The sequence below is a fragment of the Sorex araneus genome, chromosome 6 (assembly GCF_027595985.1).
Source record: "Sorex araneus isolate mSorAra2 chromosome 6, mSorAra2.pri, whole genome shotgun sequence".
NCBI classification, from domain to species: domain Eukaryota; kingdom Metazoa; phylum Chordata; class Mammalia; order Eulipotyphla; family Soricidae; genus Sorex; species Sorex araneus.
The window spans coordinates 102,949,230-102,962,162 of NC_073307.1; the positions used below are offsets into that span (position 1 = coordinate 102,949,230).

The window sequence follows — 12,933 nt, forward strand, 5'->3', positions numbered from 1 at the left end:
TGACAACACAGGGCCAGCACATGGGGGGGTGTGTGTGGGGGGTGACAGTCCTTCCAGCGAGGGCCTCACTGTTGAATTCTGGAGTCTCTTTCCGACGGCCCCCGGTGGGGGATGGACAGCTCTGTCCACACAGCTTTCTCCCTTCTGGTGGGAGTAGTGCCACAGCTCAGGCTTAGCTCTGCCTTCCCGACCCCAGCCCCAGGGATCTCCCTGTCCCCGGACGCCCCGGCAGGACTGGGCAGCAGGGAAAGCAGAGGCTGCAGGGGTTCAGCTCTCTCTGGTCTCAGCTTTCTCCACCCGCTTGGTGGAATTGACAGTAGCTCTTTCCCAAAGCCGGAGGCAGTGAATAAGACGTGCTGATGCCGTGAGCAGGAGGGCACAGGAGGGCTTGCTTCACCACCTGTGGCACTGTGTGGCCCTTGGGAGCACAGAGCAGGGAGCAGACCCTGAACACCACTGGGTTTTCCCTTCCCCTGTACTATAATAATATAAATATAATAAGAAATAAATATAATGGACTGGAGTGATAGCACAGTGGGTAGGGCATTTGCCTTGCATGCAGCCAACCCAGGTTTGATTCCTCCATCCCTCTCAGAGAGCCCGGCAAGCTACCGAGAGTGTCCCGCCCACAAGGCAGAGCCTGGCAAGCTACCCGTGGCGTATTCGATATGCCAAAAACAGGAACAAGTCTCACGATGGAGACGTTACTGGTGCCTGCTCGAGCAAATCAATGAACAAGGGACGACAGTGCAACAGTAAAATCTATAAATATTATAATAGAGGGAAAATTTAAAGATTAAGTATCAATTTAATTTTTTAAATAATTAAAAATATATTTAAAAAATCAATTTAATCAGAATCAACACAAGAGAAAAAACAAGGAATGGAGACTGTATTAAAGAGGTAGTGGGTGGATAGTACATTGGGTAGGGCATTTGCCTTGCAGGTGGCCAAGCTGGGTTCTATTTCTGGCATCCCATTCATCACCCTGAGCACCTCAAGGAGTAATTCCTGAGTGCAGAGACAGAAATAGCCTCTGGGCATCACTGGGTGTGACCCAAAAAGAAAAAAAAAGTTAGTGGATAAGAGGGTAAAAAGAACCATAGACAGGAGACAGGGAACGAACAGAAAACAAAAAGCTTGGGGCTGGAGCAATAGCATAGCGGGTAGGGTGTTTGCCTTGCAAGCGGACAACCCGGGTTCGAATCCCAGCATCCCATATGGTCCCCTGAGCACCGCCAGGAGTAATTCCTGAGTGCAGAGCCAGGAGGAACCCCTGTGCATCACCAGGTGTGACCCAAAAAGCAAAAAAAAAAAAAAAAAGCTAAACACCTAAATTCAAACTTACCAGTATTGGTGTTAAATGTAAACAGCCCAGGACTGGTGAGATGGTATAGTGGGGAGGGCATTTGCCTTATTTGTAGCCAGCCCAGGTGCGATCCCTGGTGTCCCATATGGTCCCACCAGGAGTGAACCCTGAGTGCAGAGCCAGGAGTAATCCCTGAGCACTTCTGGGAGTGGCCCAATGACCAAAACCAAAACCAGACCCCCTCCCTGCAAAAAAGCAACAATGTAAAATTAAGTGGCCAAGACACTTAACCAAAGAAGTATCACAGATGGCAAACACACTAACAGTGGCCAAGTATGAGGAATTAGGATTAAGAACCTCCAACTGGAGATATTACAGCAGGTAGGGCCCTTGCCTTGCATATGGTCATCCTGAGTTTGATCCCCTGAGCCCCGCCAAATATGATCCGAATGCAGAAACAGGAGTAAGCCCTGAACACTGCTGAGTGTTGCACACAGCCAACCCAGGTTCGATCCCTGGCACCCTATATGGTCCTCTGAACCTTCCAGGAGTGACACCTGAGCACAGAACCAGGAATTAGCCGTAAATTCTGCCAGGTGTGACTGCTGGGTATGGCCCAAAACCTAAATAAATACTGCTGCCCATCTATTAGAATGGCTAGAATAAAAACCAAGAGAGGTTTGGAAGTTGAGGTTGAAAAGTTGAAAGGAGAGGTTGGAAAGTTACTATAACATTTTTTTTTATGCTACTATGACAATGCTCAAGGATTACACTCAGGAATTACTCTGCACTCAGGAATTACTCCTGGTGGTGCTCAGGGGCCATATGGGATGCCAGGGATTGAACCAAGGTCAGTGGATGCAAAACAAGTGCCTGACCTGCTATACTATCTCTCCATTTCCAAACTTTGAAATGTTGATTGAACAAGCAACAGCACAACCACGCTGGAAAAATGAGTTTGGCAGTTTCTTGTAATCTTACACATCATTTTCACATGATCCTATATAAAAATTCATGCATGAATGTTTAAACAGTTCTATTTGTGAATGCCAACTCTGTAAAGAAACATATGTAAATGGATAAACACACTGGTACTTCCTGATAGTGGAATATTTTCTATTTCATGCTAGCAGTCTGTGAAACACAGGGGCATATTAATCAGTGAAAGAGGCAGCTTAGAAGGGCTACATAGGATATAATCTCAGCGATAGGACATTCTGCAAAAGCAAAGCTATGGAGATAGCCAAAATAAGTTGTGTCTCCAGAACATGGGGAATAGTAGAGAATTTTTAGGGCTGTAAACAATACTTTATGATGAAAACATTTGCCCAAACCCATTGTAAATTCAACACCAAGAAACTAGCTATGGACATTGAATATGAATACATGGGGGCAGGTACTATACAGGAAATTATACCATCCACTCAAATTTATTAACTTAAAATTGCTCTTAAAAAAAATAAATCTACGGACCAGAGATACAGCACAGCAGGTAGGGCACTTCCCTTGCATGCGGCTGACCTGAGTTGAATCCCCGGCATCCCATACGCTCTCTTGCTCACCGCCAGGAGTGATCCCTGAGTGCAGACAGGAGGAAGCCCTGAGCACAGCAAGATGCGGCCCAAACTCCCCTTCCAAGGAATCTAATGGGAAAATGGTGGTGACATTTTGAAACATTGGTGGTTATTAGTATTCTGCAACTATAAATGATTTTAATGCCACTGTAAACTATGATACCTCAATTTAAAAAAATCTAGGTGGAGTGGAGAGATAGTACAGGGGATAATGTTGCTTTGGGTGGTGCTTGGGGGTACCATATGGTGCCAGAGATTGACCCAGGAGTCCGTCGTGCCATGAGTGTGCTCCAGCTTTCCAGAACTTTAGGGCCTATACCTGTGGTGCTCAGGTGTCAGAATGGTGTGCTGGGGGCTGTGTACTGGGCTCCTGCATGCAAATCATGTGCCGACCCATAGAGCTACTCTCTGGCCCATTGGGGGATGTGTATTGGAGTCAAATGCTAAATTTCTTAGACCGCCTTCTCTTATGGTCATACCCAGAAAATTTCTCAATCATGTATATAGACTAGTTTCTGAAAGAAACCCTATCAATGCAAAGTATCTAATGGATGCTAGTTCATTTGTTCATTAGATGAATTAAATTTTATCAACAGTTTAATTTCTGTTCTTTGGGCCATACCTAGCCAAGCTTGGGGTTGCTCTTGTTGGTTTGGGGAAACATATGGCACTGGGAATGGACCCTGACCTTCCGCATGCAAGCCATGTGCTCAGCCCATTGAGCTCTCTTCAGCCCCAAAGTTGATGATTTTGCCAAGCGGTGCAACCTCACTATAAATATCATTTTTATTTCCTTTCATGTTCATTTATAGCGAATCCTATTCCTATCCCCAAGCAACTAATCTACTTTCTATCTTCACTAATGTGCCGTTTCTGGACTTTAAATACAAATAGACTTTTACTTGGCCTAATTTCTTGTTTAGGAGTTCTTTTTAATTTGGGGCCGCACCTAGTTGTGCTCTGGGTCCTATGTATGATTGTGGGGCTTGACCCAGGTTGTCGATGTGCAAGACAAGTGCCTTACATGCTGCACTACCTCTCTAGCCTCAGTTTAGCATAAATTTTTAAATTAAAAATTTTTAAAGGTAGGGGCTGGAGCGATAGCACAGCAGGTAGGGCGTCTTGCACGCTGTCGACCCGGGTTTGATTCCCAGCATCCCATATGGTCCCGTGAGCACCGCCAGGGGTAATTCCTGAGTGCAGAGCCAGGAGTAACCCCTGTGCATCGCCAGGTGTGACCCAAAAAGAAAAAAAAATTAAAGGTAATCCAATGACATGATATGTTTCTTTTGGTGGGGAGGAGCTTGGGCCATACGCAGGAGTGCTCAGGGCACACTCCTGATTCTGCATTAAGGGATCAGTCCTGGCTGGGCACTGGGGACCATAAATAGTGCCACAGATCAAACCAGGCACCAATGCAAGCACGAGGTCCAGCGCAAGCACCTTAACCATTGTAGGAGCTTTCTAGCTGTTACTTTAAATTACCGAAGTTTCTATTGCATGAGCGTGTCAAGCTCATTTTATTTACTCTTTTTTTTTTCTTTTTGGGTCACACCTGGCGATGCACAGGGGTTACTCCTGGCTCTGCACTCAGGGATCACCCATGACGGTGCTCAGGGGACAATATGGGATGCTGGAAATCGAACCCAGGTCGGTCGCATGCAAGGTAAACGCCCTACCCTCTGAGCTATTGCTCCAGCCCCATCATTTTATTTATTCTTAGAGCAGTTAGTAGACATCGGTTTTATTTGGTTTTGGACCATGCTTGGTGATGCTCAGGTGTTACTCGTGGATCTGCACTCAAGAATTATTCCTGGCAGTGCTTGGGGACCATATGGGGTGCTAAGGATGGAACCTGGGTAGGGCCTGTGTAAGGCAAGTGCCCGCTGGGCCATCAGTCTGGCCACTGGTTATTTTCTGTATGGGATGATTATGAATAATGCTAAGGACACTCACAAGATCTGGTTACTGTAGTGCACCTGGGGCGACACTCTTGGCTGTGATGCTTGGATTCTTAGAAGTGGCACCAGCTATCACTGCAATGGCAGAGCTGGGGACCTCAGAGCAGCAAAGTGGGGTGGTGCTAGACACTGCATTCATAGTCTCAAGAATGCAAAGCAGGTGTTCTACCAGTGACAGCCCTGCGCCGTAAAAACTGACCATTTCTGCAGCTCACTTTTCAAAGACGCTTCTGGTGAGGACAGCAGGACAGGAATACTTATTAGAAGCCCAACAATGCTCTGATTCAGTAATAGTGGGAGATTCCTAGCTGCGTTAACTCTTGTTCTCCAGGGCTCCAGCCATTTGCAAAAGTCAGTTCTATTTCTCATGTCTGTGATGCTCAATGTTCCAGTGGTCTTTGGAATTTGATCACATTTGTAGTTAAACAGACGAAAGATCTGAATATATATATATATATAGGGGGGACCATATGGGATGCTGGGAATTGAATCCAGGTGGGCTGCGTGCAAGGAAAACACCCTATCAGCTGTGCTACCGCTCCAGCCCCAGATCTGAACAGATCTGAATATTTAATAACTTCATTTGATTCTCTCTCAAGAGCAGTTTTGGGAAGCAGCAACATCTGGGATTGTTCTCCTTCACACAATGGATTAAGGTTTAGAAAGTTCGATTATGATCCAAATCTTAAAAACCAAACAAAGCTTTGCTGAGCAGAAGAGCAAAGAAGCTTAGAATATTACAGCACAGTGGGAAGGGCGTTTGCCTTGCATGTAGCCAACCCGGGTTCAATCTTTCCATCCCCTCGGAGAGCCTGGCAAGCTACCGAGAGTATTCTCCTGCACGGCAGAGCCTGGCAAGCTACCCATGGCATATTCGATATGCCAAAAACAGTAACAAGTCTCACAATGGAGATGTCACTGGTCCCCACTCGAGCAAATCGATGAACAATGGGAGAACAGTGCTACAGTACTTAGGGGCAATGCGAAACCCCTCACCAATCCTTCAATGGAAATCCAGGTGCACAAATACAAATACAAGTAGAGCAGTCAAGATTTGGGGTCCAACACAGTGTAATGGGGACTGATCCCGGACCCCCCACATTCAAAGTCTGAACCCCAGCCTTTGAGCCATTTCCCCAGCCCCAGCAGTCAGAATTAATCTAGAATCTCAAACCCCTTACAATTAATCATGCCCCTAAACTCTAAACTTTGATCTAATTGCTCCAGTTTAGCACCAAATTGTTCTTTCAGCCCATGACGCCCTGCAGTTTAGACAGCAAATCAAACAAGGTCACCATAAAGCTCTTTGGGGAAAGAAGACTCCAAAAAGGCAAAGTCAATACCATGAGATGCTATAAACATTTCATTTATTTTTTTTAAGAAAGTTTCAGAAAAAGAGGAAAATAATCTAGATCATTTATTTATATATATATATACTTTTTAATAAAAACCTTTACATAATCTTCATGCACAAGGACCCAGGGGTGGCGCCAGTGCCCGAGACAGCCCTGACACCAGCGGCCTCAGCCTCACCCTGGGGCCCCACGTAACTGGCAGCAGTGTCGCAGAGGCCCTCTGCCTGCCTGGCCCCCCAACCCCACCACTCTGCCTGCCTCACTGATGGTTCTGCTTTCTGAGACAGGAGGAAGGTGGGAAATGTTTCTGGACAATGGGAGGGCTAGTGAGGTTTACCCAACATAGCATGTCTTCTCCAAATTCTTCTGGCAAATCCCAACAGAAGGCCTAGCAATATGACTGAAAACCCGAGTCCAGACTGAATTCTGAGAGCTTCCCAGATATATCAATCTGTGACCAAAGGCTCTGACACTTAGTGGTCAAGAAGGTTTGGTGTTCATGGAACATTCAGAGGCAGAATCAGCCTTAAAGATCTGTTTCTACATGGTAGACACTCAACTACCTTAAATGAGCCAGAAAGATCCTGTAATGCTTCCTAACTCAGTCGAACCCTCTTTTTGACTCTTAAAATTCAGTGTTAAATCACCAACTACCCGAAGAGCCAAATTCTCCTTTCTGTGGATAATTCATCTATGAAGGAGGAACAGTCCTAGAATAACGTATGTTGTCTCGTCACCCATACTAGCATAAAAGGGCTGGAGTTGAATGTAGCAGGTTGGACAAATGGTCACAAGATCCAGGATGGTTGAGGATGGAAAAGGATTCCCTGGCTCTAAGGCTGGGAGTCTGTCAAAGGTGCTTTAATGACAAGTTTCAGAGAAGAAAGGAGAAAAGAGAATTGTCTTGAGGATGGTGAAGAGACTTGGCCTCTTCTGGAGGGGTTCCAAAAGCCCTTATGCTATGTTCAGTATTAAGAAAAGCCCTGAACAACTGGAGAATGCTGCGTGGGGCAGCAGGGAGGAGGTGGAGTCTACAGCCGGTGCAGAGGATGTTGGACGGTGCCGGTCCATTCGATGACAATCTGTGGGGTGAGTGTGAACGAGCATGTGAGTGTGGTGGGAGGGGCCTGGGCTCACTGGCTCCCAACGGTCAGTTCTCGCAGGTAGGACTGCGTGAGGCTGCGCAGTTCCTCCAAGGCATAGTCCTCAGGCAGGGGGAGCCGGCCAATGTGGGGAGCCAGCAGGCGCAAAGGGACTCGCTGATGGTCTGGCGGTGTTGAGTCAGAGGTTGCGTCAGGGGTCAGCTGAAGGCTCAGTACGACCCGGAGCAGGTTGGCTATACGTTTGGCCATATCTGGAGAGAAAAAAAACTAAAGTGATCACCAAGGATGGGGTGGGAAGGGTAGACAATAATGCAAGATGGGAGTGTGGGTTTGATAATCATAAAGAGGAAACAAGGGGGGCTGGAGTGATAGCACAGTGGGTAGGGCGTTTGCCCTGCACGCGGCCGACCCAGGTTCAATTCCCAGCATCCCATATGGTCCCCTGAGCACCGCCAGGGGTAATTCTTGAGTGCAGAGCCAGGAGTAACCCCTGTGCATCGCCGGGTGTGACCCAAAAAGAAAAAAAAAAAAAAAAAAAAAGGAAGCGAGGAAGCAGGCAAATGGGAGAGCTTAGAACAGAGGTTCCCAACTTCCTCGTCCTACTGACCCCTTTCCGAGAAGAACTCAGCAGCACCCCCCAGTTGCACCTCAAGCCTCCCCTGTCCCTGGGGGTGGCAGTGGTCTCAACCACTTAGGGAAATATGCTTTTGAGGCTTACCCGACTGAGCCAAGCGGTCCTTGACATTGTAACAATGGATCTGCTCTATCCGGATGCACAGTGAGGTCACTTTGGTGTTTAACTGCTCTAACTCATAACTTGAGCATTCCACCTGGAAAAAAGCAGAGAGGCCGATTAGACCAAAAGAAGCACCCATCATCCCCATCGTCCCAACAGATGACGTAAAACCCTGAGAACGAGAGAGAAATGAGAGCAGGGAGAAACCAAGGAAGCAGTGCGGCATTTGGGCCAGCCTACTTGCCGAGGCATGATCTTAGCAATGAGACACAGAAGGCAAGAGAGTATAAAGTGGACCCTTGGACTGAGCAAGTCTTGATCACAATCCTTGAACACGTAAACCAGTGAGCCTTAACACAGCACCAAAATTTTAGATACAAATATGTAATTAAAAAAATATACATCGGGGGCTGGAGTGATAGCACAGCGGGTAGGGCGTTTGCCTTGCACGCCGCCGACCCGGGTTCGAATCCCAGCATCCCATATGGTCCCCTGAGCACCGCCAGGGGTGATTCCTGAGTGCATGAGCCAGGAGTGACCCCTGTGCATCGCCGGGTATGACCCAAAAAGCAAAAAAAAAAAAAAAAAAAAAAAAATACATCGGCTGGAGCAATAGCACAGTGGGTAGGGCATTTGCCTTGCACGCGGCCGACCGGGGTTTGAATCCCAGCATCCCATATGGTCCCCCGAGCACCGCCAGGAGTAATTCCTGAGAGTACAACCAGGAGTAACCCCTGTGCATCGCCGGGTGTGACCCAAAAAGAAAAAAAAATGTACATAAATGCAGGGGCCTTTTTTTTTTGAGGACTGGGGGGTGGGGGGGAGATTAGTTCTAGATTAGTTCTAGACACATCTGATGGTGCTCTGATCACATCTGATCAGTCCCGACTTATGTCCGTATTGCACACTACTTGCTTATAATATAAAATGTGTGCTCAAGATCTGATACAACTGTAACAAGTAGTTATATTCCATCAGCCTCAACAAAATGTCTCTTCCATGGCTGAAAACAGCTCAACGGGAAAGAGCGCATGCTTTGCATAGGGGAGGTTTGTGTTTGATCCTCGCCACCACATATGCTCCCTCGAGCACCAGCAGGAGTGACCCTAAGTATCCAGCCACGAACAGCCAGAGCAACACTGGATACGGCATAAGACAAACCGAACCAACAAAATGTCTTGACACAAACACATTTAGGGCAATACCCACGCAGATTTCTGAATATTCTGAAACATGAAAAGGGAGGAAATAAAACTATCTATAAACAAAGCCTATCCATAACCCAATCCTTTTCAGTCCTCTTTCTATTTCCTTACACCTTATAGCTATATACATACCCAATGTAAATAGATCACTGATAGTTACACTTTTAAATCAACTAGAAAGTCACAACCCTCCATTATATATTTATTATACGTCTCCCCCACCTCCCCTTTTTGCTTAAGTTTTTAAAATTTTAGTTTGCACAGAAGAGAAGAACTGGGAGTGTAGTTTAGTACAAAGCACATTTCTTGCATGTGTGAGGCCTTGGGTCTGATCCTAAGAATGTAAAGAATTCAGTTAGGATCATTCCCCCCTGCCCCAGATGCCTCTCCTGCTCTAAAGTGGTTGCTCAGGCCTTGATGTTTCTGTGACTTTAAGGGTCAAAGAAAAGTAAACCAGGTCATAGTTTAAGAAACTTGGGTACCTGTTGTATGTGGTGTAGCATTTCCATGACCCGAATATAGTCCAGGTAAACGAGCCCGGCTGTTTCCCAGTCCTGGATCAGACCACTGCGTTCTGGAGGTGCCAGATCTTCCAAAAACCCCTTCAGGTAGTCGTAGTTCTCATTAATGATGGCATCTGGAGAAACCAAATAGTGAACACAATGTCTACGTTCAAAATACGAAATATAAACACATGGCCCCCAAAGTGCAGAAGAGATGGCAGAAATCATTAGACAGGAAGAAAGGAGAAATAATGTTGGGTCAGATCTGTGAATTTTAAGTAGCTATTTTGAAATTCTCCAAAGAAAAAAGTGAAGCATTTCAGCTTTCACTTCTCTAGGCTTTTCTGGAGTTGCTGAGTAAAATTATCTAAATAACCATAAGCATTACACAACAAATGCACATTTTACACATACTCTGGGCAAATGTCCTCCTCTACAGTACGGCCCTCCTCCCGGCTGACCCTCTCCGCACAGAGAGCTCTTGCTAAGTGCGATCTGTTTCATGTCTGCCATGTCTCACACCGAGCAACCTCTCTGGATTCTCACTGGAAAACTGCGGGGACTCCAGGAGACACACCCTCATGTGAAGACTCACCAGAAGCTAAGTGGCGGATGACGAGTTTGTGGCAGTGGTTCCAGTGGCCGGCTTTAAATAAGTAGAGGGCCTCCAGGTGCCTGTCGGATTCCATGTGCGCCCGCACAGCTTTGGCCTCGTGAATCCACTCCGCGGGCACACAAAGCTTCTGGGTCAGGAAAGCTTCTTTAGCCCAGGATTCAGGGGTCTCCTCCAGCTGGCAGTGCCGGGTCAGCAGCTCCCGCACGGCCTTCTCACGCATGCTATAAACCAATAGATATGATGCTCACCCATGATGCACAGTGCTCTCTGGAGCTCTCTCACCCTGCAGGGCTTGACCTTAGTGGATCAACTCAAACTTTATTTAAATAAAATCAAAGTACATCACACTACTATGCCCCCACCTCCACCCCACCAAGTCTGAAACAAATAGTCTAGGTTCCTGCTGTGCTATCTCTCCGGCCCCACATTAAGAGTTTACAAAGAGTGGTTATAACAGTGTAACCGTAACAAAATAAGAAAGTACTGTAACTCCTTCTTTTTCTTCAATTTTGGGCCACTTATGGCACTGCTCAGGGCTTACTCCTGACTGCACTCAGAGATCACTTCTAGTGGTGCTTGGGGTGCCAAGGATCGGACTTGGCCAGCCGCATCTAAGGCAAATGCGCTACCCACTATCACCCTACACACTGTACTACTGCTCCCATCCTAATATTTTTTTAAAAGTCATTGTAGTGCGACATGCTACTTTAAAACAAACACACAAACAAACAAACAAACAAATCCCACAATTTAACATAATCTTGTCCACAACTAAGAAAAAGGCTAGTTCCTTGATTCCTTCTGGTCAGCATAAAAAAACATGAGTCTGAGTAAGACTGTATTGGAAAATAACAAACTTGGGCAGGTGGGTAGGGTGTATGAAAACCAGAGAGGAGTAGAAAACCAATAAAAAAATGTCACAGAACCACTGAGGTAGCTCAGACTATATTATTTCTTTGTTAACTTTATTTTTATTGTCTTTTTTTGGGTCACACCCGGCGATGCACAGGGATTACTCTTGGCTTTACAGTCAGGAATTAGTCCTGGCAGTGCTCAGGGGACCATATGGGATGCTGGGAATTGAAACCAGGTCACCCGCGTGCAAGGCAAACTCCCTACCCGCTGTACTATCACTCCAGCCCCTCTGTGTTAACTTTAAACATGCCAAATTCAAGTGACCATTTATCCGTAAATGGATTCCCTAGCCAAGTATACCCTTCAGTGAAAGGGTTTTGCTGAATTACGTCCTACTCAAATTTATACTTACTACAGCAATGCCCCCCACCATTGCAGCTCAGAATAGGGAGGCATTACTATAAATACAGCATTAAGTGGCACTTAAACAAAGGCAAACTCATTCCCATGAATTCAGAGAAAGTATGGATGGAAGAGGAAGAGAGGGGAAGGAGGGAGGGAGGGAAAATAGAGGGGATGGGGAAGCCAGGAATAATACCCAGACCCTTACATGTGCATGGAATATGCTCTACCACTGAGCCACTTCCCTGGCCCGTTGTTAAACTATTTAAAGGTTTGTGACAAGATTAAGTTCATTCACTTAATGAATTTAACCCCCATAGATTTGATTCCTTCCAAAATGTCTAGATCAGAAGTTCTCAAATTTGACCTACTGCTCCCTTTTCAGGGGAAAAAAAAAAATTACCGAGCACCTTACTGGAAATCTACTTTCAGGTGACAAACTGGAAGCACAACCCTCCGCCCTGAAACACCCCTTAGTGTACCCAAGGCCACCTAAGCCCCAGACTACTACAGTAGCCTCTGTGGGGTAGTGGGTGTCACCCTCCCTGGGGAACCCACTCTGCTAGGTGCATGGAGAGGCTTGCTGGTTTCTCACCTCGAGTTGTTAATGTGCAGGAGGACAAAGATGGCCCACTCCCAGAGGCCCTCGTTTTCCAGCTGGCCCGCGTAACTGGCATGCAGTACACCTTCACACTGCTCTGACAGATGGTTATAGTTAAGAGCCCGGAGCACCTCCCACAAGTGCCAGCTCAGGCGGTAGTCCAAGGGGTCTGCGGTTATGCTTCGAGGCTCCAGAAGCTGGTTGAGTTCATAATGTCTGCAAAGGAGAGTGAAATTAAGAGTTACCAATGCAGCCAGCACAGCACAATGACCAGGAAAACTGATGTGGCTCTGGTTCAGAAAATAATAAAGGAAGGCACCTAAAGCAGAAGTTATAGATCTCTTTGGTAAATGGGCAAACAACCATGGAACAAGGAAAGCATCTTAAGAAGTAGTGCTGGGGGTGGGGCTGGAGCGATAGCACAGCAAGTAGGTCCCTTGAGCACCACCAGGGGTAATTCCTGAGTGCAGAGCCAGGAGTAACCCCTGTGCAGCACCGAGTGTGACCCAAAAAGAAAGGAAAAAAAAAAAAAAACCAAAGGGCATGGACTCAAGGTGCTCATTTGGGAGACAGTAGTCTCCCGAAAAAGCAAAAAGCAAAAAAAATTAAAAAAAAAAAATTAAAAAATTTAAAAAATTTTAAAAAGTAGTAGTGCTGGGAAAAGTGGCAACACACACGCACGTACGTACGCACGCACGCATGCAGTACTTTCT

General features: G+C 46.4%; 1 protein-coding gene across 3 annotated transcripts in view; it reads right to left on the minus strand.

The window, feature by feature from the left end:
• Positions 1–6,194: 6,194 nt before the first annotated feature.
• Positions 6,195–12,933, minus strand: part of NUP98 (nucleoporin 98 and 96 precursor) — a 92,798-nt gene continuing 86,059 nt past the window's right edge. For all 3 annotated transcript variants that reach the window (XM_055141848.1, XM_055141847.1, XM_055141845.1), the window contains exons 29-33: positions 12,215–12,436; positions 10,342–10,583; positions 9,726–9,880; positions 8,021–8,132; positions 6,195–7,553 (exon numbers count right to left, since the gene is read on the minus strand). In XM_055141848.1, the coding sequence (XP_054997823.1) occupies positions 7,333–7,553; positions 8,021–8,132; positions 9,726–9,880; positions 10,342–10,583; positions 12,215–12,436 (952 nt within the window). In that variant the 3' untranslated portion in view covers positions 6,195–7,332. The remainder of the gene's footprint in view (positions 7,554–8,020; positions 8,133–9,725; positions 9,881–10,341; positions 10,584–12,214; positions 12,437–12,933) is intronic.